General features: G+C 39.5%; 2 protein-coding genes across 10 annotated transcripts in view; both read right to left on the bottom strand.

The window, feature by feature from the left end:
- The window catches only part of TDRD12 (tudor domain containing 12), a 33,287-nt gene extending 18,254 nt beyond the window's left edge, over positions 1–15,033 (bottom strand). For 6 of the 9 annotated variants that reach the window (XR_008971064.1, XR_008971063.1, XM_057400158.1 and 3 more), the window contains exons 1-13: positions 15,008–15,033; positions 13,700–13,861; positions 13,265–13,401; positions 11,942–12,061; positions 10,597–10,652; positions 9,167–9,252; positions 6,268–6,466; positions 5,595–5,671; positions 3,959–4,017; positions 3,136–3,196; positions 1,914–2,018; positions 1,352–1,537; positions 736–889 (exon numbers count right to left, since the gene is read on the bottom strand). Coding sequence is in view for 7 of the 9 variants with exons in the window: in XM_057400158.1 (XP_057256141.1) it covers positions 736–889; positions 1,352–1,537; positions 1,914–2,018; positions 3,136–3,196; positions 3,959–4,017; positions 5,595–5,671; positions 6,268–6,466; positions 9,167–9,252; positions 10,597–10,652; positions 11,942–12,061; positions 13,265–13,401; positions 13,700–13,861; positions 15,008–15,028 (1,423 nt within the window). In the remaining 2 variants the exon portion in view is untranslated. Of the gene's footprint in view, positions 1–735; positions 890–1,351; positions 1,538–1,913; positions 2,019–3,135; positions 3,197–3,958; positions 4,018–5,594; positions 5,672–6,267; positions 6,467–9,166; positions 9,253–10,596; positions 10,653–11,941; positions 12,062–13,264; positions 13,402–13,699; positions 13,862–15,007 lie in introns of those variants that run through there. The other 3 variants (XM_057400163.1, XM_057400164.1, XM_057400165.1) reach the window with 3 other exon arrangements.
- A 4,445-nt stretch (positions 15,034–19,478) lies between these two features.
- On the bottom strand, positions 19,479–22,914 carry NUDT19 (nudix hydrolase 19). Its single transcript, XM_057400157.1, has 3 exons — positions 22,181–22,914; positions 20,876–21,083; positions 19,479–19,849 (listed from the first exon to the last, which is right to left on the bottom strand). The coding sequence occupies exons 1-3, from the start codon at positions 22,877–22,879 to the stop codon at positions 19,623–19,625; spliced, it is 1,134 nt and encodes a 377-aa protein (XP_057256140.1). The 5' UTR covers positions 22,880–22,914; the 3' UTR covers positions 19,479–19,622.
- Positions 22,915–25,267: the final 2,353 nt, after the last annotated feature.

The following is a 25,267-nucleotide window of genomic DNA, read 5'->3' as shown; positions in this document are numbered from 1 at the left end:
CAGTAAGATACTATAGGACTTTGTAGTTTTATTAAAAAGGCCACATTTGCTTTTCAAGATGCACCACAAGTTTGGGAGGGTTGTGGGGTTTCTTTTTGGTCCTGTTGTTTTGTGTGGGGGTTTTGTATGTTTGTATTTATTTATTTGCCTATTTAATACAGAGAACACTGAACTACATTTTACAGCTTCTGGTCAACAGTCACTTTTAGTTTGCTTGCATTTTTCTACCCCTGCATATATTCCAGACCTGAGTTGGTAATACTCAAGAGGTTCTGAATGAGTGAAATCCATTCAAAATCCTGAACACAGGACCATACAGACTGTGAAGAGAATTAGCTCCAACCCTGACTGACCCAGTACCTCTGACCAGCAATGGATGCTCATAAATCAATAAAGCTATTATAAATCTAGTTCTAAGTCAAGTCAGTCCACAATTAATCCTTATACAGCATGACCTTCAGCAAAACCATACCACTAATTTGGTTCAAGACTGTTATTACTCAAAACTAAGCAAAAAGATGCTGAACATACAGATATTCAAACAGCTTTAACACCAAGTAATGCTAAATACACTACTAACTCCATGTATCACTACAGAATTGTATCATTAAAGAAACAGAATTACCACTTTATAAAACAAGAAACTGAAGTATAAATTGCTTCTTTCACAATTTCCTGCAATTAAAGCAGCCCACATTGTTTTTCAAGCATAATTAAGATAGAAAGTATTCTTACAGCCTTGTATTTTCACACTGCTAGCTGCTGCTTTGTTCTGCCCAAGTATTATCAACATCGGATGAAACTGTCTGGAGCATCTCTCGTATGTTTTCAGCAGCTCAAAAACAAGTTGTGCCTTCTTCCACCCAGGACATAAAATAAGTGCTAGTGGCTACATACATACATATAAAATTTTACAGCATAGTATCAGACAAGAGTTCAGAGTCTGGTTATTTCCAGAGGTCCCTAACAACCTCAGTAATTCTGTTTCTGTGATCTAATACAAGTTAGAAAAATAAATTACAATATTTAGAACAGCCAATACAATTTTTCCACTTAATTACTACATACTATCCCCCTAAAAGCAAAGCTTCATTAAGTATCAAAGTGATGTAACACTAACAACTTGTTAGGTATTACTTGATAAATAAGTTTTAGACTCCCACATTCATGTGGCCCATCTGTGTAAGGCTCTAAGCAAAAGGCTTACTTAAACTGGCAAGCATCATGTAATTACAGAGATCACCCAGTAAGTTCCCATTAAATGTATACATTCTGAACATGCACAACCTTTGAGATCATTATTCTACATCTGCACATCAGAACACCTGTTACTACTCCAACATATACATACTCCACTCTTGTTTGTAAAGGCTTTGTAGCAACCTTCCAACTGCAGTAAAGTAAGTAGTGGTGGAACATATATGAAAGGATCATTTCCCTGATACGAGATAGCAACTACATCACATCCTCGAGCTACTGAAGGCCAACAGTAAGATTCTGTGAAGTTAGGGCCTAAGAACTGTTTCCGAGTAAGTTCCTATAGAAAGAGAAAAATAAGAGCTCCACATGAAAACTGCACACTTAAAACAGTAACAAAACACAACATTTACAATTTAAAAGCTTTAGACCCACAGGATGAAAGTCCTTTACATGCAATATGAAAAAAGCTATTCTGGGCTGAATTAATTATATTGAAATCTGAATCTCACGACTTGTGCTAGTGGCTAATATACCAGAAGAATGTATGTACAATTCTTACAGCATCTCTCTGATGCTTCAGTTATTCAACCACAAGAACTTCCTAGACATTCCTCTATCAAAATTAGGTATTACTTTAATAATCAGTTATCTGAAGTTGGGATGCGATACTAGATTTAAAAGAGATTCAATCTAATATATTACGTTAGCATTACCTTTTTGAGCTCATGAAAGAGTGGTGCTGTTTCCAGACTTGATGATGGCTCGATTTTGTTGCTAAGAAAGACTAAGTTTCTTTCTTCACTAAGATTTTTAGAACTCTGGAACCATGACAGATGACAAAGGCAAAACTTAATGAAAGTGTTTTAGCTTACATATGACTCAAAAAGTGATCGTTGTATTTAAAAAATGCTATTTTGATGAAAAATAGTCAAACAAACTGTAAATACGTTTAAATGACTCTTACATATAGCCAAGTTATATAGACTGGCGGTGAGACAAATATTATTATTTTTTATAGAAAGATTTATCAAGGCTGTCTCAACACAACTGTCTTAAACCACTTAAGAGAAAGCACTAGATACTCTGTGTACAACTGGCAGTCAGCTACAACAAGATTAAAATACAATTAAAAAACAGTGACTAGTAAAATTTGCTGTAGTGAGTTGCCCTTGCCTGACAGCCAAGGACCTACACAGCCACTTGCTCTCTCATTCTCCCCTTCCAGAGGGATGGGGGTGAAAAACAGTAAGACTGAGCAAGAAGATTCACGGGTCAAAATAGAGACAGGACTGTTACTTAATTACTGATACATGCAAATCAGATTCAACCTTAGGTTAACTTCATTTGTTGTCAATTAATACCTGAGTACTGATTTGGCTATTGGAAAACAAACCCAAAGAAACAAACATTTACAGATTTCAGGAAAACACCTTTCCTTCCCCACTGCCAGGCTTCTCATCAGTGCAGGTTACAGTCAGTCCCACCACTGCGGCAATGAGCACTGCAAGGCTGGGACTACAGTCATAACATGGCAGTTTCTCCCTGTTGCTCCTTCGCTCTCACTTCTTTCCTCCACTCCAGCATGGGTCCTCCACAGACTGCAGTCCCTTCAGGTACACCTACTCCAGCACAGAGCTTCTTCCACCCCTCTGACCTTGGCATTGGCTCTGCTTCCCACTTTTTTTTGTTCCCTCCCCTTTATTTTTTGCCCTTAAACATGTTTTCCAGAGGTACCACCAACTTTGCTGGTTGGCTCAGCTTTGGCCTACAGTGGGTCCTGCCACTGATGCAGCTGGAATTAGCCCCTTAACTCCTTCCACAAAGACCACACAAAGACCAGCCCTGCAACCCCAACACTACCACAACCTTCCACAAATACACAACACATTTGCACAAAAGAAGGTAAAAAAGTTTAAATTAAAGTCCTTGAAATACCTGTTGGTCATCTTCTACTATGTTTGTCTTCGGAAGATCAGAATTTAAGCACTGCTGAAGCCTGAGAAAAGCATGCAAATACTAAATCCAACATAAATGCAAAAGTAGAATTATAACTATCACAAATATTTCTAAAATGTCATAAAGCAATTCACTCAAAGTATTTTTGATGCAGTACCTATTACAAGAAGGAAAACCCTTGAGCATAAAAGAAGAAATCAGATAGTACCATTTTCAAAATAGAATTCAGTATTAGCTTTCAGGCACCTGAAAATAATCCTATGGATTTTTATTTTGTTTTTAAACCTGAAGACAACTGGAGGATCCATCAACTTTAAAAGATAATTAGACTGCACTATAAAATAGTTTCTTAAAAAAAGAAGACAATATAGCTTTGCATCAGTTAGAAACTGCATTAAAAGAAACAGGGTTTGGGTTCATTACATATTCATCAACTGATATGCAGCATAGAAAAAGCTTTGCACAAATCAATTCATAGTCATATTTCATTAAGTTTGAGAACTTTATAAATCACACTAAGAATAAAACAATTTAACATGTTTAGTTTGCAGAAAAATACTCCCCCATCACATCCTTGTTATCAAAGCTATTGTTTAAAAAGAGCTGCTATTTTTATTGTAGTCTGGATAAAGTACCAGCAGCTTCAAATTTCCTTTGTCCCCAAAAGCATCTAAGAAGATGTTTATGCATCTTCTCTTACCCTCCACCCTTTCAGATGGCTGAGAATAAACTGGAAACATACTACAGCTCTTCAGTCTTTGATTACATAACCCCTTAAAATACTGAACACACTGCACCATACTTGTCTGTGTGGACTTCCGTATTTTCCTTGAAAGGCAAATCTGGAACTTCTTTGACAACCTACCAAGAAAAGGCAAACACTTTTTAGTACAAAAATACTGTTCAAAAGCAACATTTTAGAAAAACTGTTTTCTTTATTGAGTTGAATGTGGTTTTCTTACCCAACTCTAGGATTTTCCAAATATTCTGGAGAATTTTTGTACAAATTTTAAGTTTGTCTGAATAAGGCAAGATTTTTTATGAAACAAACTTCAGAAAGCCATCTATCTTGTTACAGGACAGTATTTTCTTAACTAAGAATTGAACATACAACAAGAACATCACCCACACAAAAGAAAAATTAGTTCATGGTCACATCTCAAGCTACAGTCATAACTGTGGACCTGAGCTAGTATGAACACACACTGATTACTTATTAAACCTTTTTATTTTTACAATAAAATTAAGAAAAAACATGCAAATCCTACATGCCACAGATGGGAGTAAAAACAGAAACAGGTTACCCAGTCCACACTTACAAAAACAATGCACATGAACTTAAACTGAACAACACTACAAATCCTCAAGGGAGTAACCAGTAACAGATACAGGATTCACAGTTACCCTGAAAACATCTGGTTCTGAACAGGGGATTTTCTAGTATTCATCATTAGTTACCAGTCATCAATGGACAAGATGTGACTTGGTTAAAGACCTGCATCACTCAAGCAGCTGGTAAAGGTACCTCGGCTGACTGTTTGCAGGAGGTTATAAAAGCAATCCTGCTCTGCTTCCCTAAGAATCTATATGACTACTTTCCTCATTCTCACAAAAATATTTTAGTTAAGTTGTACAGCTTAAGTTCAGAAGTGGTTGTCATCCTTCAATTCTCAGCAGAACTAAAAAAATAACTTCTGCAAAACTTCTTTTTTACCCCACCCAACAGAAGTAGCAGCTCTGTTGCCATAATAAAGCAAACTCCTCCTTTTAAAGCACCTAGAAGAGAAAGACATGGAACAGCATACAGGCTCTTCAGAAGACCTGTGACGGCATACACTCAATTGTGATTATGTGCCTAGAATCCATCAGCTAATTTTCCTTTCCCCCATGGACATTATAATACCTCCAATGGTGCAATTCGGTACATGATGTAACACTCAAAAATGAGTGCTGACCTTCTGAAAGTGTTTCAGAAAAGAATAGCAAACAAAAAGAGAAAACAGCAAGAAACAAGATTAGAGATTTAAACTATTACACAAGTCAACAAATAAGACTCCAAAGAATGTTTACCATGGTACAGCATAAGGACTGTTCTGTTTTCAGGGAATCACTGAAATTTACATTTTTATATATTCAGAAAACTGTGTAATGTTGACAACTATCACCTTCAGAAAACTATAGCTAAGAGCGCAAAGAGAAGCACAAAATTTTCAAGGACTGTAGTACACTGTTTTAAGTAACTGCAATTAAAAAAAAAAAAAACAAAACCAAAGAACTGTAGTACAATGTTCTTTTTTTACCTGTATCACGAATTAGTCCAGTCCCTCAGATCTAAGTTACACAGAATAACAAGCTAGATGACTACAGGATTCCTAACCCATCCTATGTGTTTAATTTAGTTCGTCTTTTGACAGTTAAATACAAAATACAATATTTACCGGCACAGTATTTAAATCTGGATCTGCGCTTAACCTTTGGTGTGCGTCTTCAAGGGAGGAACTGGAAACAGGAAGACCTAGTAAAAGTAAAAAATGCAGATACACATTTTTGATTATCTGAACAGCCAGCATTTTTATTTGCAGTGGGTTACAACTGACTTGTTTAGTTGTTTGTATCATTTCCCAATGGCAAAAGAACCACCAAAAAATAGTTATCTTTACATAAAGATAACAGCAGGTGAACTGAGTAGACACAAGACTGGAAGATGGAAAGTTGTAAAAAGACAGACTTGAATCACTGTGAGACAACTCATGGTAAACACTCATGTTAGAAGCAACTCTCTTCAAATAAATTCACCAAACTCAAAAAACCCAGCAATGCATCACCGATCCATGCCACAAGTAATTTCAGGAATATTCACTGCTATTAAGCATATTAACTAATGCCAGTGTAACTCAACCTTGGCCTTCCTTTGACTCAGAGTACAAAAAGTTTTATTCTTGAATCTGGTATGATCATCTTTGCAAATTTTGATATATAAGCACTGTTTGTCAGCATACCATTGGATCCAGTTGATGGACTCAAACCAAGACAGTAGGTCCATGTTCAATATATGCAATTGAAGACACATAATGCATTGCTTGTTTGTTTCCCCACACGAATGGTTCCCACCTGTTCCAAGATTTGCTGGTATCTTCTTCTGAAACAGCACTGGCCTGAAAGCAAGTGCAGGACTAACAATTTTCAATGGAAGACTCTCAGCATTTAATGAGGTTTGATTCTCCTGATAATCTGCAGAACTCCCTGTATTCTCTTCAGCTTCCTCAAAACGAGCAAAGTTCTTCGAGACAAGATCATCATTAACACATACCTAAAAAACCCAAGATCTTTACTGATCAATACTGAACAATAACCTACACCATCACATACTAGTTTAAAATTTATGCGAAGCTGTAAACAACAGTAGTAAGACATAAGCAGTACCAGTGAATGTTTCCTGAAGAATTGTCCTGGGTTCAGCAGTAGCTGTCATTTTTCTCCTTAGTAGCTGGTGCAGTGCTATGGTTTGGCTTTCAGCCTGGGAACAACGTTGATAACACCGATGGTTTTAGTTGTTGCTAAGTAATGTTTACTCTGATCAAGGACTTTTTGAGTCTCATGCTCTGCCAGGGAGGAGGGGAAGCCGGGAGGAAGCAGAGACAGGACACCTGACCCAAACTAACCAAAGGGGTATTCCATACCACAGCATGTCATGCCCAGAAACTGGGGGGAGTTACCCAAAGGGCCAGATCACTGCTTGGGTTGGGCTGGGTGTCAGTTGGCAGGTGGCGAGCGGTTGTATTCTCTCCCCTTGTTATTTCCTGTATGATTATTATTATTGGTGGTAGCAGCAGTGGTTTTGTGTTATACCTTAGTTACTGGACTGTTCTTATCTCAACCAGTGGGAGTTACATTCTTTTGATTCTCCTCCCCATCACTCCAGGTGCAGGGGAGGAAGAAGAGGGAGGAGCGAGAGAGCAGCTACGTGGTTCTGAATTACTGGCTGGGCTTAAACCACAACAGTTCTTTGTGGCACCCAATGTGGGGCATGAAGGGTTGACGTAACGACAGATCTGACCAGAGCAGGTCTAATTGTACTTGTGATAAGCATTCACTGTTTTGGATTAATAATCACTTGTCACAATGCTGATTTACTGGCTCTCAGAGTTGTTGTGCTTGATCTCAGAGTTGCAGCATGTTGTACCTTAGTTACGGCCAGTATTTCTGTTTTAGTGTTTACCAGCAGGGGGGCCTGGGCTACGGTTCTTGTTTCCTTGTACTTCATGGTAATGACTTGCAATACAATAGACTCATGAAACTGGTCTGTCTTGCATTCCCAGTGTTGTCATCACCTCTATACTATAGGATGCATATAATGAGGATTTTTAACAATTACACATCTTTGTTTTTCCTTTCCTCAGGGGGTCAACCTACGTAAGAGATATGCCCTCACACCCTCTGTTCCCCCACAAGGCTATTTGTAGTACGAGTTGATTCTGGGAAAGTTACAGATCTTGAATATCCTTTCAATGCCCTTGAAAACATCCTGCTCCTTTTGCTGGGAACCAGCTTTTTGCTGCATTTGCTCTCTATGTTTCACCTACAGCGTGACCACCCCGAGAAGACCTGATCTTGTCCAATCTCAGAAGTTAAGCAGGGTATGGCTCGGGTCTTGTCTATGGTTAAACGACTATTTAAGAATACTACCTAGAGATCTTTCCCAAGACTGGACAGTCATGAGTGGCAGGGTGTGTGGGATTGTATGGGGAAGCACTTACACCAGTGGGCACCTCCGGTGCTTTGGAAGCACTGGAGACAGAAGACAGCTGCATGGAGTCCCCTACGACAAGCTGCAGAAACTGCTGAAGCAGATGGTGAATTGAGTTGGTTTGCAGAGGTGAAAGTCATTCAGCTGGCCTTGGACATTGCTGAATGAGGAAAGTGGCCAGTACTTTATCTCTGTACTGACTCATGGATGGTGGCAAATGCCCTGTGGTGGTGGTTGCAGCAATGGAAGCAGAGCAACTGGCAATGCTGAAGTTAACCGATCTGGGCTGAACCACAAGGATATTAACTCCAGAACAGGAAAATCATTACTATCTTCCTGTACATTCTTCAAAGAGGTGTTAATTAGCCATCTTAATTAGCCACCGTGCTACTGCCTGAATTAGTGTTTTCTATAATCCTTAAAAAAAATCCAAAAAAATCAACCCTCCCCAACCCCCCCCCCCCCCCCAACCAACCAACCAACCAACAACCCCTAAGTCTGTCACACTGGTTTATTCCTTTTTGATTCAGTGTGCATCAAATTCTGGGAGAATGAAGGAATACCAAACCTAAAACTTCAACTCCACTGGTTCAGAGATAAGTAACAATTGGGATTCTAAGAGAAGATATTAAAATTAGTATGTATCTTCAAAGTTAAGACCATGGCTCCAGTGTTAAAAGCCTCGGTAAAGCACTCCAAGTAGAAGCAGTATTAAGATACATTCACTTCTATCTACCATATAGCTGCTCAAGTCTGCCAGTAGCTACACCAAGGATTTAGCACAAATTACACATCCTGGCAAGCGGAACTAGGCTTGGTTTGATTCCCCCGACCTGCAAAAGTTCGAGGATTCAGTCTTATGCAAAAGCAAGCATGAACTTCTATTTATTTTTATACTACTATGCTATTGCCTTATCGAAACATCTTTAAGCATGATACCACAAAAAGGTACGAAAGTATGCTAAATAATTCACAAAGTTGTCTATTTGAAGTACTTGCTTGACTCCAATGGCCTGTCAATGCCTTCCAGAGAGAGGTTCACATTAAATAAGATGGAATTTCTGCCTTTTGGAATTCCTCCAGAAGTTTACAAGCAACAGAAGTATAAACCAAAACTCCTAATAAGTTATGATTTAGCATCTACTGTATCTGACATAAATTACAAAACTCACTTGCAAATAATGCCTTTCAGTCTTAAACATCAAAGTTACAACTTACACAGCAAAGTGCATGAATAGGTTTGTAGATAAATAAGTATTTTACCTTTTCATCTTTTATCGTCACATAAAGGAAAACATCAAATGTGTTATCTTCTATGGCACACAACTTGGCTGTCATATGGGTAGAAGCTAAATAAAATAATACACACAAGAACAAGTAAAAAATTAAACCCTAATCAAATTAGCAGTATTTTTCACTTGTACTTCCCAAGATAGACAAAAATAGAAATCACAATTAAATGTGTAACCTATTTCCTTAGAGATGCTAGCACAAACATAGTAACTTTTAAATGAACAAATAAAGAAACACAGCAGTAAAACATTAAGAATACAAAAACGAAGTCTGCCTTAGTCTTTGATGGAAGATTGAGACAATACAAATTAATGACCTCTCTATAAGCTAGACTTGGTTCTGCACTAAAAGTCTTAGTTTTAGACTCTGACAGTCTGTAGTAAAAATGCATACTTTCCAAACCTGACATTTACTTTTCTTGAAAGCAGTTATATTTGTACAATTTTACAGCTTGGCTAGAGTCTTCATTCAAGCAAACAAGGATGATAAAATTCTGTTCATAAATTCTGAAGCACTTCTGCATACAATAATAATGTGCTAGCAATAAGAAAAATATATGTATTACTACTTATGATATAGCCTGGGAATACTGATGAAGATATTGCTCCCTACTAACCTTTACTTTGCACAGTCACACTTAAATGAGAGGAGAAGTAAACAGCAAGAATTGCTCTGTCCCAGTTAGCTTGTGAAATTATCAGCCTAAAGATCCTATGCTGCTTTCATAAACTCATCCTCTCCTTCCCAAATACATTTTATGTGGAATTTGTTCTACTTGTGAGTAAGCAAGTAGTTTTTCAGGCCAAAGCATATGAGCAGAACAGAGGGTTTCACATGAAAAAGACTAGGTAACCTACTGAAACACCAAACATGGGGACAAGAACACAGGGGAGTAAAAAACAGTTCTAGCTTATTAAGTAGCTAGTTGGGGCTTAATCTATTTGTTAACAGCATAACAGATGCTCCTTTTCTAAGTTGGTGCTTGCATCCTTATCAAAAAATAACCGAATGCATAAACTCCTAAGACAGATCTTCCCATCTCTGTACAAAACTCCCACTATGATGCTGAGGCAATGATTTATGCTAAATACCCAGGAAAGGCTCCACTGTTCAAAACAGATGTTGCGTGAGTGCTATGTGCTATGTTATCTAGCCTATCCAAGAGCCAGATATCATCTGATCGACTATCAAAATTTATGCAGCATGGAAGCCCACAGTACTCAAGACGCAGCTCAAGTATTTTTGCCTTATTCAGTCCATCCAAAAATGTGTTCGCAACTGCTCTTTTTAATATACATTTTTACATCTAATAAAATGCATAAGCACAAGTACTACATTTCCTCTAACAGTTTGTTTTTCCAAAAATAGTGCCAATTATGATTTTGGCAGGTCTCATTTACCTTTGAGAAGGTTCTGAAAATACCATGTAGCAGCACTATCCCATCGTTTGGCTGGTCTAGGAAAACAAACACAACCAGTTATCCCACATCATAAAAAATTAAAATGGCAGTTTTGGGAAAGAAAAAAAAAAAAGGCAAACTAACTTTGGAAGTAGGTAAAGGTATTATTCCAAGCCACACCAGATCTTAAGAAGCGCATCAACTAGACATATCAGCAGACTCTTCCTACTTAGAATCCATCTTTAGTCTTAATAATATTTTTTCAGCTCACCAATAAAACGCGCTGATGTTACTGGATATTGCTTTGTCAAGGTATGATGGCTTACATAAAATATGGTTACAAATGAAACAGAATAACCCAAAAGAAAGGAAGAATCCACTTCTGTAATACATTAATAGATACTGAGCAATTCTGAACAAGCACTTAAATACTGAAGTGCTGAAGACTGAAGTCTGTAGCAGAAAATCAAGTTCACTCTTCACCATTTTCTGCAACTTTAAAAAAGTGAACCAAATGAACAGCACCGTGAACAAAATGTGTCTATTTACTACTTTTTCTGGTAATTCCCAATGATGGTCCATTGAAGACATACGTTGTTTCTATGTAAACCTGGCTAATATTTGTTTTGTCAGAATACAGGAAGTCAGATACTAATTTCTTCCTCCAAACAAGAGTATTAAAAAAACCAAACCAACAAAAACCTGCATGACTACATGTAGTTTTAAGTATTCTTTAGTAACACAAATTAAAGCAGCTTTCTTGCTGCAGAGCTGTATTTCCCAGTGATCTAATCATGTCCCTCTCAAGTTGGCAGGATCTTCAACAACAGCCCCCTGTAACTCAAGGAAACAAAAACATTTTACCACCAGACCCCAGGCTTTGAAGGAGTATAATACTAACATGATTATAAATAAAGCACAACAGAAATCCAAAATATGTTCAGAAAAAAAACAATAGGGAAAACCAACACTACTTATATACAGGTATAGAACTTTAGTTCAGGTACATGTAACTACCACACACAAGGAGTATCAGGAGTAAGATGAGTATCTGTACAGAACAATACATAAGGATAGATTATATTACTAAGTAGGTTTCAAAAAACTTGTATAAACTTCCACAGATTTCTAAATAAATACCAAAACAGGTGAACGACAAACCCCAAATCATTAAGGAAGAATTGTTAAGGAAGCAGTTCTGTTTAAAGAAACAGCAAGTAAGACTTGGAAAACTGGTTCTCTGTTCTTCCTGAAATACTACCTATTGAAAAAAAAACAAACAAAAAAAGACAACTTCACATTTAAGGTATTTATGAACAGAATATAATCATTAAACTCTACTTACACTATTTTTGCAGTCTCTTCACACAAGTCAATACGCAATGTCACTGGCCTTGTGCGATACAGTCTACACTTTTTTGCTCTATATGGGAGCTGCATAAATGGTTCCATAGCAACTTGAATGCTTAAAACAGAAGTGGAAATAATCTCATTTTACAGAGTAGATTTTACTCTCCAGAAGTCACTGTCTCATATCCACCTTTCTAATATACACACTCATTTGCATTTGTGCTCATTTTCCTAAAGAATTTGTTGCCCAAGGATGTTGTGAATGCTCCATCCCTGGCAGTGTTCAGGGCCAGGCTGGATGGAGTCTTGTGTGACATGGTCTAGTATGAAGCGTCCCTGCCCATGACAGGGGGGTCGGAACTAGATGATCTTAAGGTCCTTTCCAACCCTAACTATTCTATGATTCTATGTTTCTATGGTTCTACATCAATCTCACCCCTTACACGTAGTCTGGCTGGAGACATTTAACAACCAACAAGCCACCGTATACAGTGATCCATATAAAATTATTAAAAAAAAACCAAAAAAATCCATAGACTTACACTTTTGTGTGTAACATTTTTTTCTTTTTTTTACAATGAAAAAGCAGCAAGTATCACATTAACTTCTAGTTCAACGTATTTTAAACTCATGGCATTGTCACGTTGTTTTCCAATACAGCAACATTCAACTTAAAAGCATTATTTAACTTCAGATTTATTTTAAAATACTTCAAATAATCATTCTTAATTTCGTGGAATGCTACAGAAAAACTTTTGTAAAAGTTTTTTCAGGAAATGAGCTTTAAATCTAGCCAAAAGCTGGAACAGCTACTGTACAGAACATATTTTTTAAGGTTTTAGGAACAGCTGGTTTCATAGTGGTTTTGTTATAAACAGGGAGCTTGCAAAAACTCAACTTTTTTTTCACCAGTCAGTCAGCTCTTAATAAACAAGTTATAAAACCCATGTACTTTTCTCTAGATCAAAAGCTGGTTAAGCTACATACAACCATTTTACAAGGGAGGAAAGTATACACAGCTAATGTTAACTAGCAAACATACATTTCAGTTATAACAAGCTGACATTATTTCTATTTCAAATCTTCAAAGAAAATCCAAAACCTACAATAGAAATCATCTTTACAAATTCAGAAAACAAAAACTGGTTTGCATCTACACTTGCAAGGGCCTATCATACTGTGAGTAGTTTCTTGAGGACCCAACCTACACTTCAATTAAATCAAATCCTTGTCATTATCAATCTAAATAAATACTATCTGTACACATTAAATAACAAAAGTATTTCAGTCACAGTGTAAAAAAAACCCAAACACTTACTCCTTTGATTTAACAAAAATGTATTTTGCATAATCCACAAGGAAACATTCCATTTGATAATTATCTGTACAGTACATGACCGACTTAATAACTGCTCTACACCAACATCTGAGCTCCTCACTGAAAACCACACAAACCTGAAAAAGAGCAAAACAGCAGGTTCTTGTAAATGGAGAAAAATTACACTCAAAAAAGATTTTTTATGAGGCAAGAATACAGTATTATATAGCCCTCAATTTTGTTTTTAAAATGCAAGCATCACAGCTTATGTAACTTTGGAGTTTACAGGTAAGAAGACATAACCCATATAAATGCCATTACCTACTGTTCTATATAGCAATATTTAAAAAGATTAATGTGTATCTTGGATACCTCATACCCAGATCAACGTAAGCAACAAATTATTCTACCAGCACAATATAGCAACAATTTTACCTGGCCTTCTTCCACCATTACTGGCTTTACTTCATGTGCATCTTTGTAAGATTTGTCATAGAACTGATTAATTTCATCATTCAGTTTTTTATATGCCACTTCATCAACTACGAAAGGCCCACATTCTTTCATAGTAACCCAAAAGCAACCTGGATCTTCAACCTGGGGCAAGGAGTAGATAACAAGTATAATTAGTGCCTGCTATAACAATAAGGTGTTTTTAAGAATCTCTGATCAGCAAATGTAAAAATAAAATCTAAAATCTTTAGTGAGGCATCTTAAAAATTACTGTTAACAGATACTTGGCATACAGACAAAAATATCTTTCAACTTCAGACCGTTAGCTCATTAAATAACTTCTTAGCTACCAAGTGCCTTTAGCACTGCAAAGGTAGTAGCATTACCTAAGAAGCTGGATAAACCAGGCTTCGGGTAAAATGCAAACACATAATGCTTTTTATTTCCATACTGTCTGCAAGAAGTATGTTTAAAAACCATGAAACACACACCAAACCTCACTAGTGGACTCTTCTTCATGCTCAGAGAATCTAAAGTACAGGTTTTTTAAAACCAGGTCATAGCTTTCTGCTCAGCCTTTGTAAACCTTCATATCCCAGTCTTTCAGCTAATCTAGGTTAATCCTAATAGGCAGCTAAACACCACACAGCTACTCCCTCACTTCCCTGCAGTGGGATGTCTGAAAAAATTGGAGGGGTAAAAGTGAGAAAATTTATGGGCTTACATAAACCCAGCTGAAGAGGTAAAGCAAAAGCTGCAGACGCAAGCAAAGGAAAATAAGGAATGCATTCACTATTTCCTATTGGCAAACGAATGTTCAGCCATTTCCAGGAAAACAGAGCATCATCACACATAATGCTGACTTTGGCAAACAAATTTGATAACCACAGACCCCACCCTTTCCTTCCCATGGCTTTTATTGCTGAGCATGACATCACGCAGTATCCCTTGGGTTAACTGTCCTGGCTGTAGTCTGAAAAATTTTTCCATGCTCTTCTGTGGAATTCAGTAAAATCTAGTACTATACTAGGCTTCAAATAAAATCATGCTGCACATCTTCCATTTTAGGTTTCAGCTGCATCCCTACCACCCTCTTCTGAGATGAAACCAATATAAACACCCAGAAGAAATGACAAAAAACCATATATTCCACATACAACCCCACAAACATAGAAAGTGCTGCTGAAGGGAAATACAGAGGTATTATCTTATTTGTAAATCTGGCTTCTATAGAACTATGCTGAAATAAGCAAACAGCGATCCTTTAGACTTTAAAAACTGCCAGCATACCTTTAATGCAAAGACTTCCATGTTTTTCAGATGAGTTTTTCTCCACGCTACTGTAAAAGAACATCACATGTTTAATCAACCACTTTTAAAGACATCATTTGTTTTGAAGTGTACCTACAGAGCACACACCTAAAGCAAGGCTATGTATTTTTGCTACTTGTCCCCAGACATACTACATAAAAAGCAATACTTCTATATTATGGTCACAACGAGCAATATACTTTGCTAAGAGATGGTTATTCTCAGCTTGACACTACAATACAAACTGAAACTATACTTAGAACATTGGTAACACATGATAAAATCATACCCTCCAGGTTTCACCTAAGTCTGTAAGACTGCACTCTACCATGAGAGACATAGTGCTGCCTTAAGCAGTTCAAAAATAAAAACTTTCATTTCAGGAATAACATGTGAGAAGAATAAATAACCTCTCCTGCTCCCTCTGTCTGAGAAATGCAAAACCATTAAGTGACCTATAGAATCCCAGACTGGTCTGGGCTGGAAGGGACCCTAAAGCTCATCCAGTTCCAGCCCCCTGCCATGGGCAGGGACACCTTCCACTAGACCAGGTTGCTCCAAGCTTTGACCAGCCTGGCCTTGAACACTGCCAGGGATGGGGCAGCCACAGCTTCTCTGGGCACCCTGTGCCAGCACCTCAGCACCTTCATAGTAAAAAATTTCTTCCTAATGTCTAGTGTAAATAGACATATAGATAACATACATATTAAGTTATCTGATATTACTAGAATTACGTATCACTCACTTAAAGGAGTGATATTACATTTCTACTCAAATTTTAAATTCAGAATAGACTCATTAATTGAGCCAAATAACTGGTAGGCCCTGAAATAAGAGCTCAAGAAGTGCTGCAGGCAAACATTACCAGGTTAAAGAACTGCATAAATGGTTTGAACATAAAGTATCAAGGATAAAGCATACCCATGTAAAAGGCTGGCTCTCCTACCATATTGATTACTAACACATTACTTAGTTCTTACTAACACATTCTTAGTTCCTGCTTATTTAGTAAGAACTAAGTACTGACAAACGTTTATTCAAGTCCCCTACCTAATGCTATTTACCTTATAAAGAAGTATATAAGAGGGCACTAACCCTCTCATCTCAAACTGCTGCCTTAATACGTACCAGACGGAAGAGGATTGCCTCTGTTCAACACATGCCTGGTCCACACACACCTAGAAAAATCAACTCACTATCCCAACCTCCCTCCCTCTAGTCAGCTTTTACTTAAAAGGCCCACGTATTACAAGCACAGCCCAAAGAAGAGCTCAGTAAAGGGTGGAACACTACTAAGAATCTGTACTTTTTGCTATACTGCCTCCCTCCCCCAGCTTCCTTCATATTCTGCTTTAGTTTCACGCTCTACCCCCATAAAAATAACCCGCTAACCTTAAGCCACCAGCACCGCCAGAGCCCACACACAGCCCCAGACCCGCTCCCTCACACTCACACTCGCCCCAGAGGCTTCCAGAAATCGCCGCTCGCGCACTCCCAGAGCAACCATAAGCGGGCGGTGAGGAGGGGAGGGGCCGGGCCGGGCCGGGGTTAGCGGTGAAGTGGCGCCTTTTCACCTGCTTCAGCGTGGTGCTGCAATAAACGAGCTTTTAGTGACAAGTTTACCGCTAGTTCTGCCGCGGGCTTGAGGGGGTGAGCCTAGCTGAGGTGGTGCCCAAGGGGCGGAGGGAAGGGGCTGCATAGGAACATGGCGGAGCAGCGGGCTAGGGCTGCTTTTGAGGTGGGGTCGCGTCAGGCAGCGTGAAGCGGTGGTATCTGGGGCAGCTGTGATACGTGTGTTATCAGAGGAAGCAGACTGTAGCGGAGCATGTTCTTCAAAGTTGTAAAAATAGGTAGATGGGGGGGGGGGGGGGGGGAAGTGGTAGTGCCATACTGGAGTTTAGCTGTGCTACACAAATATGTGCGTTTCCACAACAGAAGATGTAAATCCTATTTCGGGTTTAGGGGAAATATTCAGTCTGTATCTCGAGCTCAGTTATAAAGCATTTCCATTCAGGCTTAAAATAGAGTGGTTTAGGCCTGACTTAATACTGCACAAGGGTGCATGGACAAGGTGCTGGCCCAAGGGAAGGGGATGAAACACACAGTTAGGACATGAAGCCCCGCACCTCTTTGGGTAGAAGCCCATGCTTAAGACGGCCTCAGGATTTTGAAACTACAGCTTTAATATTTTTAACTCAAAATATTGAACACTCATTATTGGCTCTATGTATATTCTAAGCCATTCAGGGTTGCATTTAACTTTCATCATAACTTTCTGTGTAAAATCGTGTGTATATATGTGTGTATATATATATTTTTTTTAGATACATACTTTTTCCCCCAACTCTTTTGTCTCTTGGCCATAGAGCTCCCCCTCCTGGACCATTTTACTTTTGTTGGTGGAAAAGAAAAAGTTACGGGCGTCAATCAAAGTTGGAGAGGCAGACTGCCCACTTTTAAGATGCAGATTTAGTATTGAAGTAACTGGTTCTGACACAGCAAACCCTACGATTAAAGGTATAAATCTACCGCTGCATACAGGGGTGTAAAAACTTAGGTAAGAATCTAACCTGTATCTATGTTGCTGAATAATTTGTTTCCTAAGAATATTTTCTCCTAATAGCTACTTTCTATCACAAAACTAAAATGGTAGAACTGTGAGATATAACAATAAAAAGATCATCAAGGAAGCTCTTGAGCAACTATAAGGCTGTATTGTGAAATCAGAGCAATTTAAGATTACTTTTTTTTTTTTGTATTTTCTTATGTATATTGTTTTGTATGTTTGAATTAATGATCTCGATGGATTTGGACTGGATAAAGTAAGTAATGTAAAGTGAAGACCCTGAATTTTTAGGAGACTGAACTTTCAGTTGTTCAGGGAGCTAGAGGATGGGACTAGCTTGTAGTGACTGCACAAGGGTTAATGGTTTTGAACTAAAAGTGAGTAGCTTTAGTTTATATATGTAAGGAAGAAATTCTTCATTGTGAGAGTGGTGAGACAGTGGGACAGAGAAGTTGTGCTCTCTAAGGGAGCTAAACACAAAATGGCAAATTAAAACTGCAAGTAGCTTCTGCTCTGAAGTCGCTAGCTTGAAGTTATGACATGGACACCCTTGTCCTGAACCACTTAAGTTTGGCATTGGCACATAACTGCCTCAAGCTGAGTATTCCTCTCAAGTTCCAGATAAAATGGTTCACCTGCTTTCAAGGGGTTTTGGGGTTGGTTTTTTTTTTTGTTTGTTTGTTTGTTTTTTTAACAGAGGGTAAAAAATTGATAACAATGTTAGGAAGATCTTTAGTGTGAGGGTGGTGACACACGGGAAGAGATTGCCCAGAGAAACTGTGGCAGCCCCATCTCTGGCAGTGTTCAAGGCCAGGTTGGCCAGGGCATGGAGCAGCCTGGTCTAGTGAAAGATGCCCCTGCCCATACCATATAAGACAGCTTTACAGGGTATTTTCTTTGTTTCCTCTACTCTCCATTTTAATTATCCCATTGTCTTCATGTTCAGAAGAGCTAGCCAGAATATTCTGAAGAAGATAACATACTGCATAATATTCTGCTTCATGTGACCCATGTTTTGTAGAGGTATACAAATTTCAGTAAGGTCTGAAAAACCAAGAACAGCCTGAGCATGTTCAGAGAGAAGAAAAAGACACATTTTTTTCCCAATCCAAGTGAATACTATAAACCAATTTAATTAAAATTTTGCAGATGTTTTTAACTGAAATACAGAACAAAAGCTGAAACAAAGCTTTCTGAAGAACTTCACTAGCTAATGTCAAGTCATCATACTTACTTCTTCCAGGTAAAGAAGTTACATCACTGCTCCTTTATTCCACACATTGCACAAAAAAAAAAAACCAACCAACCTGAAATCCCTGAGAACCAACCTGAGAATGCACTCAATGTGACGTACCTTTGTGTAAATTATCTACTTTTGAAAACTGTAGTTTTGACTAGATTACTATTAGTAAATATAATTTAGGTGTATCTAATATTAATATTATAATCTAATATTAATTTCATAATATTCTTTTTAAAAAGTTACTTTCAGCTAATAGATCTCTATATACATATATGCCGATTTTCCCCAGAATAAAAGAGAGAACAGGGAGATGTCAGCAGATAGAGAACGGGAGATTTCATTAATTTCTAGATGCACATTACAGTTGTTTAATGTGTAATTTTCAGAAGCATAGTCAATTCTTCAGATCAAAACATACTTGGTCTGAACTTAATATATACTTAAATTTTCAGGGAGAAAAGGACCTGTGTAACCCAGCAGACCAGTGTTGCAGCTATTTCTAAAGTTAGTATGTAAGTAGAATATGATAGTAATTGTTCAGTGTAGTTAATATGAAATCACAACAGTTGATGGTTACATTAAATTTTCAGTGGCCTCTGAACATTGTAACTGGCACATCTGTTCTATTTCAGAGAGTTAGTTACTCAAATCAAATTGCACACACAAAATAGTTTGGCAGGACAAAGGAGTATTTTCCTGACTATTTGGCACTGATTAGAAAAGTGCAAACCTCACAGTGAATATATATGTAATTAAAAAATTTCTATCTTTAAACCAAACAGATACTATAATTTGCTATTGTAATCTGAACAGGCAGAGTTTATTGTCAATGGATTTATATGCTTGTATTTTGCTTGAATATTAACGTAGACAGAAAGATTGTTGATGTTTTTTATTACTATCCTGTGAAATATACTACCCCCTTTCATGAGATCTTCAACCTTCTTGTCTGTTGACATGATTATTTTCTTTTCTCCTGTATAATCTGGATCTTCTGGATATAACTCATCTCCTGGGGGTGGGAAAAAGATTTTGGTTATACATTGCCTAACTTAATTTTCAGCCTTTTGATTGAATGACACTAGCAGTTTTTAAATATCAAGGCATGAATCTCAGTAAAAATGTATTTCACATTTACATACAAAAGTTAACTGCCTCTATAAACATTTTCAGATTTAAATATATAGCCTTAAATCTCTGAAGTGTCTGTCAGGGGATGCTGCAGTGCACATAGAAGGTGTTGATTTGACTGCTCCAGTGCTCCTGCTAATACTAATATGCTATAATCACAGCCTGGTCAGACAGGAGTTTATAGAATAGGTGGGGAATAAGATAAATACTTTTCCACATGTATAAAGATAGGCTACAGTAGGACCAAGAACAGAAACTTGTGTTTTGTTGAAGAAACGAGTGTTTTGCATATAAATGCATGTTATACTTGTGCAAGAGTGCTAATAACACATGCAGAAGTTCTAGAGGTCAGTTGTGAGGAAAAATGTGTAACGAAAAGCAAACTAAAGCAGAAGACAGTATGTGCATCTTAAGAAAAAGGAAAATGTACATGAAATGAGAGTAAAGTAGGAGAAAGGGCAGGAGGAAAATGAGTGTATCTTTTTAGATCACTGCACTATCATTACAGTTGTGAAGACAGAAAATGCACCTGTGCTTCATCCACTTGCCCTTACAAACACAAGCGGATAACTGAACTGAGAATTCCCACTAAAAAGGACTAAATGTAAGGAGTTCTAATACATACTTAAGAAAAGCCGACATGCTAGAATTTCTTCATAAAGATATCAATGAGTTTGAGACATACAGAAATAATTGTGCTGTTTGTCTGATGCAGTAGCTTGTCTCTGGCAGTCACCATTATCAACTGTATTGAAGAAGGAAGCCAAACAGTACAAAAAGTGTGCAGTAATAACCCTTAAGACAGTTATTTCCCTTACAGTTAAAGATGGTTTATATAATGTGGCTTGAGTACATAGCAACTCCCAAGCTTTTACATATTCCAGAGAACTCCCATCTTTTTACTTACCTGGCAGTAGCTGGATGTAGCCATCTGAAGCAGTTAACATCACAGGCATCCAGCATTCACATCCCTCTAGAGCTCGGTCAGAGCTGAACTTATGTAACTCACAGAGTGAAGAGAAGTTGCACAGCCTACACAGTTCATAGAACTGGGGTGGAGCAAGCCGTATTTCCTCAGATTTAAAGAGTTCAATGATTTCTGGAGGTGATGACCACTGTAAGATGAAAAGAGGCCTTGAAATTATAGTTTCATCAGCAGACAGTAACTTCAAAAGCCATTAGGAAGGTATTTAGAAAAAAAGGAGCTTGCCACAGCCTACATGTTCTCACCATGATAAAACAAATGTATAGAAATTACTTTTCCCTATAAGTTAACTTGTTTTACACCTAGGCATGCCAAGTTTAGAAACAGATAGTTTTAGGGGCCTGTCTAAAAATCTTCTGAGCACAACCCTTAAAACCTAGTGTGACTCAGTTACCAGGGGTCACTACTGATGCTTCAAAAATTTTAAGTACCTAACATCTGCTTCCTATGTATGCTGTTTTCAGAGCATGAATGCGCAGCTGTTTGTGCTTAAACCCTGTTGTGTTTTGTGTGTTTAAACTGCTTGTAGTCTGCATCTCACATGGTGGATTTGGTAACAGAAATGTGTGCGTAAGCACTTGCAGTAGATTTATGCTCTTCTTAACAAAATTCTAACAAATGTGAACTCTTCAGAAGAGTAAAAAAATAAGGTAAAAAAAAAATCAGTATAGCTCCAAAACTGGTTTTAGTACTACAGTATTTCAACGTTACTTGAAACATTCCAAGTAACGATGAAAGACAAAAATTCCTAGCAGCTGTTACAGCCTTGTAACACTCTGCATGCCACAAGGACCTCTCCAAGCATGGTGAATGTTCAGGGTATAGTGACAGTCTTGCACTGGTACTGCAGTAAACGGTTAAAAAGTGATTCCTTGTTGTACACCTTTGGAAAATACAGTAATGCAAGGTGAAAATAATCTGATACATCCCATGCCCCAAAACTTCAGGTACTGTCCTGTTCTGACAGTGGTTGCCGTTGAAAGGTGAAAGCGCCTGTCCCTTTCTCGCATGGGAAAGCTCTATGAAGACGGCTAGAGGTAGACCTGGGCTCATCTGTTTAACCTGTGCCGGGAGCAGGCCCACCGGTTCCTCTGAGGCAGAGGCCAGGGCTGTATGGGAATGAAGCAGACTCCTTCCTCCCTATAGCCACCGGAACACCGGCGTGGCAGACGTAGGGTTGCGATGGAGCGGGGTGAGGACTCGGCGCCTCCTCCGGGAGCCGCTTACCAGGAAGGCCGTCACCTCCCGCCCGTCCTGCGCGGTGCGCGGCCGCCTCTCCAGGCAGCACAGATAGAACGCGGTGTCGTAGCGCCGGCCGCCGCGCCCTGCCCTGCCGACGGGAGTCAGCCAGTTGCTCCATTCTTGCAGCGCCCAGATGTTGGGGACGCAGCGCAGGTGCTGGCAGAGCTGCAGGAAGCAGGCCGGGTCCTGCTGCACTCGCCGCCTCCACTCACTCAGCTCCGCGGCCGGGGGCAGGCGATCCGCTGGCAGCGAAGGGAGCGGCCCGCCGGCCGCCGCTGGCCCTGGCTCCGGCACCAGCAGCAGGATTCCCGCCTCCTCGAACGTTTCCCTGATAGCGCAGATGCGGAAGGCGACTTCCCCCGGCAGCGGCGAGCCCAGCTCCTCCCGGTCGGTGGCGAAGAGCGGGGACCGGTTGCTGCCGGCCGGCGGCCTCCTCACTTGGCCCAGCCCGCACAGAGGCGAGGCGGGCAGCAACCCCAGCCAGTCCGCTGAGAAATCCGCGGCCTCCACCACCCCCCCCGGGAAGACGTGGGCGCTGGGCATGAAGCCGCTGCGGGAGCTGCGCTGCAGAAGCAACAGCTCGTAGTCGAAGGGGCCGAGCGGGGAGCGCGGCAGTCGCCCCGGCGCGCCCGCTGCCAACAGCAGCGTGGCCGCTTCCCTCCAGTGCCGCAGGCCAGAGTTCATCTTGCGGGGCGGAGGAGCGGTGGCCGGTACAGCGGCCGCGATCGCGCTGCGGAAGTGCCCGGGCGCCACCGCCACCTGGGCTCCCGGAGGAGGCACTGCAGCCGTGGAAAGCCTCTGCAGAGGGAACGCGTGCCCCTGCCAGAGCTGGTGAGATGGAGGCCCGTCAGACAGGGTCAGTAATGCCTCAGTCCCGGTCACCCTTAAGCTGGTAAGTAGTGTCCTCTAAGGCCAAAAGCTTAAGGAAATACCGAGGATTTATGGGTATACGGCGAATGGCTGAGAGAAACCAGGCGGTGGCTTTCAATTTACTTAAAAAACTATGGCTTGGAGTAGTTTGCACTTCTGGGGTTTCATAGCGCTGGGAATATTTACAGCTTGACAAGAAGTAAATGTTGAATAACTGCCTTGGACCCCAAAGCTTCCACAGCACTGCTGAAGGCACTGTAGTTACAGCCCAAGGAATCAGCACAGGGTCGGGAGCCAAGGACTCAGATTTGTAATGGTAATACTGCTTATGACCCGCCAGTTGGCCTCGGGGAAATCTCCTTATCTCAATTCCATGTCAAGGCATGTTGATAACCAAAATAATTTTAGGTCATTGATTAAACATGTCATGATCCAAGTTGTTTGAATTTGTTCTAGTAGGCTTCAAGGGGGAAGAGTATGTAGAAGCTCCTTTGAAGCTAAGGACTTTGTTACCTGAAGGAAAGATCTATTCAGGCAAGATAGCAAAATTTTGAAGAAGTCTCTTGAATGGACGTTTCACTTTAGGAAATGTTTTGTTCATTTAACATTTGATTTTTAAACCTTTAATCAAAAATCATGGATTGATTTGGGTTTTTTTTTTTTTTAAACCTTTAATCAAAAATCATGAATTTATAAGGAGTTGAGCAGAAGAAAACTGATGACACATGTTGAGAGATTTTTGTAAGAATGGTGTTTGCATGTAACACAGAGAATCCTCCTCCTGTTCGTAATCCTTCTGGTGCTAAATTCTGTTTGGCAAATATCCACATTACCTGCATGTGGCTCTGACAACTCCTTTTGATTTTCTATTTGAGCATGTACTTTATGTCTGTGAGATGTGACTCACCATAACTGTATGATCTTTATAGGCAATTAAACTAGCAGGATAATGGAATATGTCAATTGGCAAAACCAAAAATTCAGTCAAGATCTACACAGACACAGCTGGGCCAGAAGTTCATCGTGAAATGGGACTGCAGTCAGCAGGGAATAGGTCAGCCAACTGATAGTGCTAAAACCGTCAGAACACCAGCTGTGGTATAGCCAGACATACAAGTCGGCCCTCTTTCTCCTTTCCTTCCTTGTGACCAAGTTTACAAGCAAAACCCAGGGTATCTTGTAACTGTAGCCTCTTCATACTAGTTTGATGAATACTGCTCATCAGTGAATATGTCATAAAGTCCACTAACATGTGTGTTGCCTCGTAAAAGGCATTTTGAACCCAAGATCATGATGTTCACCTCATATTTGTTTGCTTTATGCACTGTTAGTATACTTCTCTATTTAACTGTGTTAAGAATGTGCTTTGCCTGAAAGCTGCTTTACTGGTGAAATATTAATAAACTACTGAGGTTTTTCAAGATTTAATGTCCAATGAGCTTGATGGCTGATCAGAAAGATTTAGGGTCCATTATGTCAGATCATTTCAACATAAAGACATTTTAAGTAGAAAGCACATATGTCTTGTTCAACATCTTTGTCGGTGACAGGACAGTGCACCCTCAGATCATTTCAACATAAAGACATTTTAAGTAGAAAGCACATATGTCTTGTTCAACATCTTTGTCGGTGACATGGACAGTGCACCCTCAGCAAGTTTGCTGATGACACCAAGTGTGTGGAGAAGGACTTGGGGCTGTTGGTCAATGAGAAAATGAACACAAGCCAGCTTCAGTGTGTGCTTGCAGCCCAGAAAGCCAGCCATATCTTGGTTTCACTGAAGGCCTGCAGCTGTTGCTGAATAGACACTAAAGCTGCTGCCTTGAGCAAAGGCAAGATACCACTGCTCTACTTGTAACTTTCCCTGGACAAGGCAGTAGTTTATGTAATTTGTGTAATTACAGACATGTAATTTGTGATTTTTGGATATATTTGGCTTTAATACCGGTCTTGTTCAACATCTTTGTCGGTGACATGGACAGTGGGATTGAGTGCACCCTCAGCAAGTTTGCCGATGACACCAAGCTGTGTGGTTCGGTTGATATGCTGGAGGGAAGGAATGCCATCCAGAGGGACCTTGACACACTTGTGAGCTGGGCTGATGCCAACCTCATGAAGTTTAACCATGACAAGTGCAAGGTCCTACACCTGGGTGGGAGCAATCCCAGGCACAGCTGCAGGTTGGGCAGAGAAGAGATTCAG

This window comes from Pezoporus wallicus, unplaced genomic scaffold, assembly GCF_028554395.1.
Source record: "Pezoporus wallicus isolate ANWC-B61680 ecotype Strahan unplaced genomic scaffold, APGP_CSIRO_Pwel_v1 contig_447, whole genome shotgun sequence".
Classification (NCBI taxonomy): domain Eukaryota; kingdom Metazoa; phylum Chordata; class Aves; order Psittaciformes; family Psittacidae; genus Pezoporus; species Pezoporus wallicus.
The sequence above is the reverse complement of the archived record's forward strand: the minus strand, read 5'-3'. Positions and strand labels throughout refer to the sequence as shown.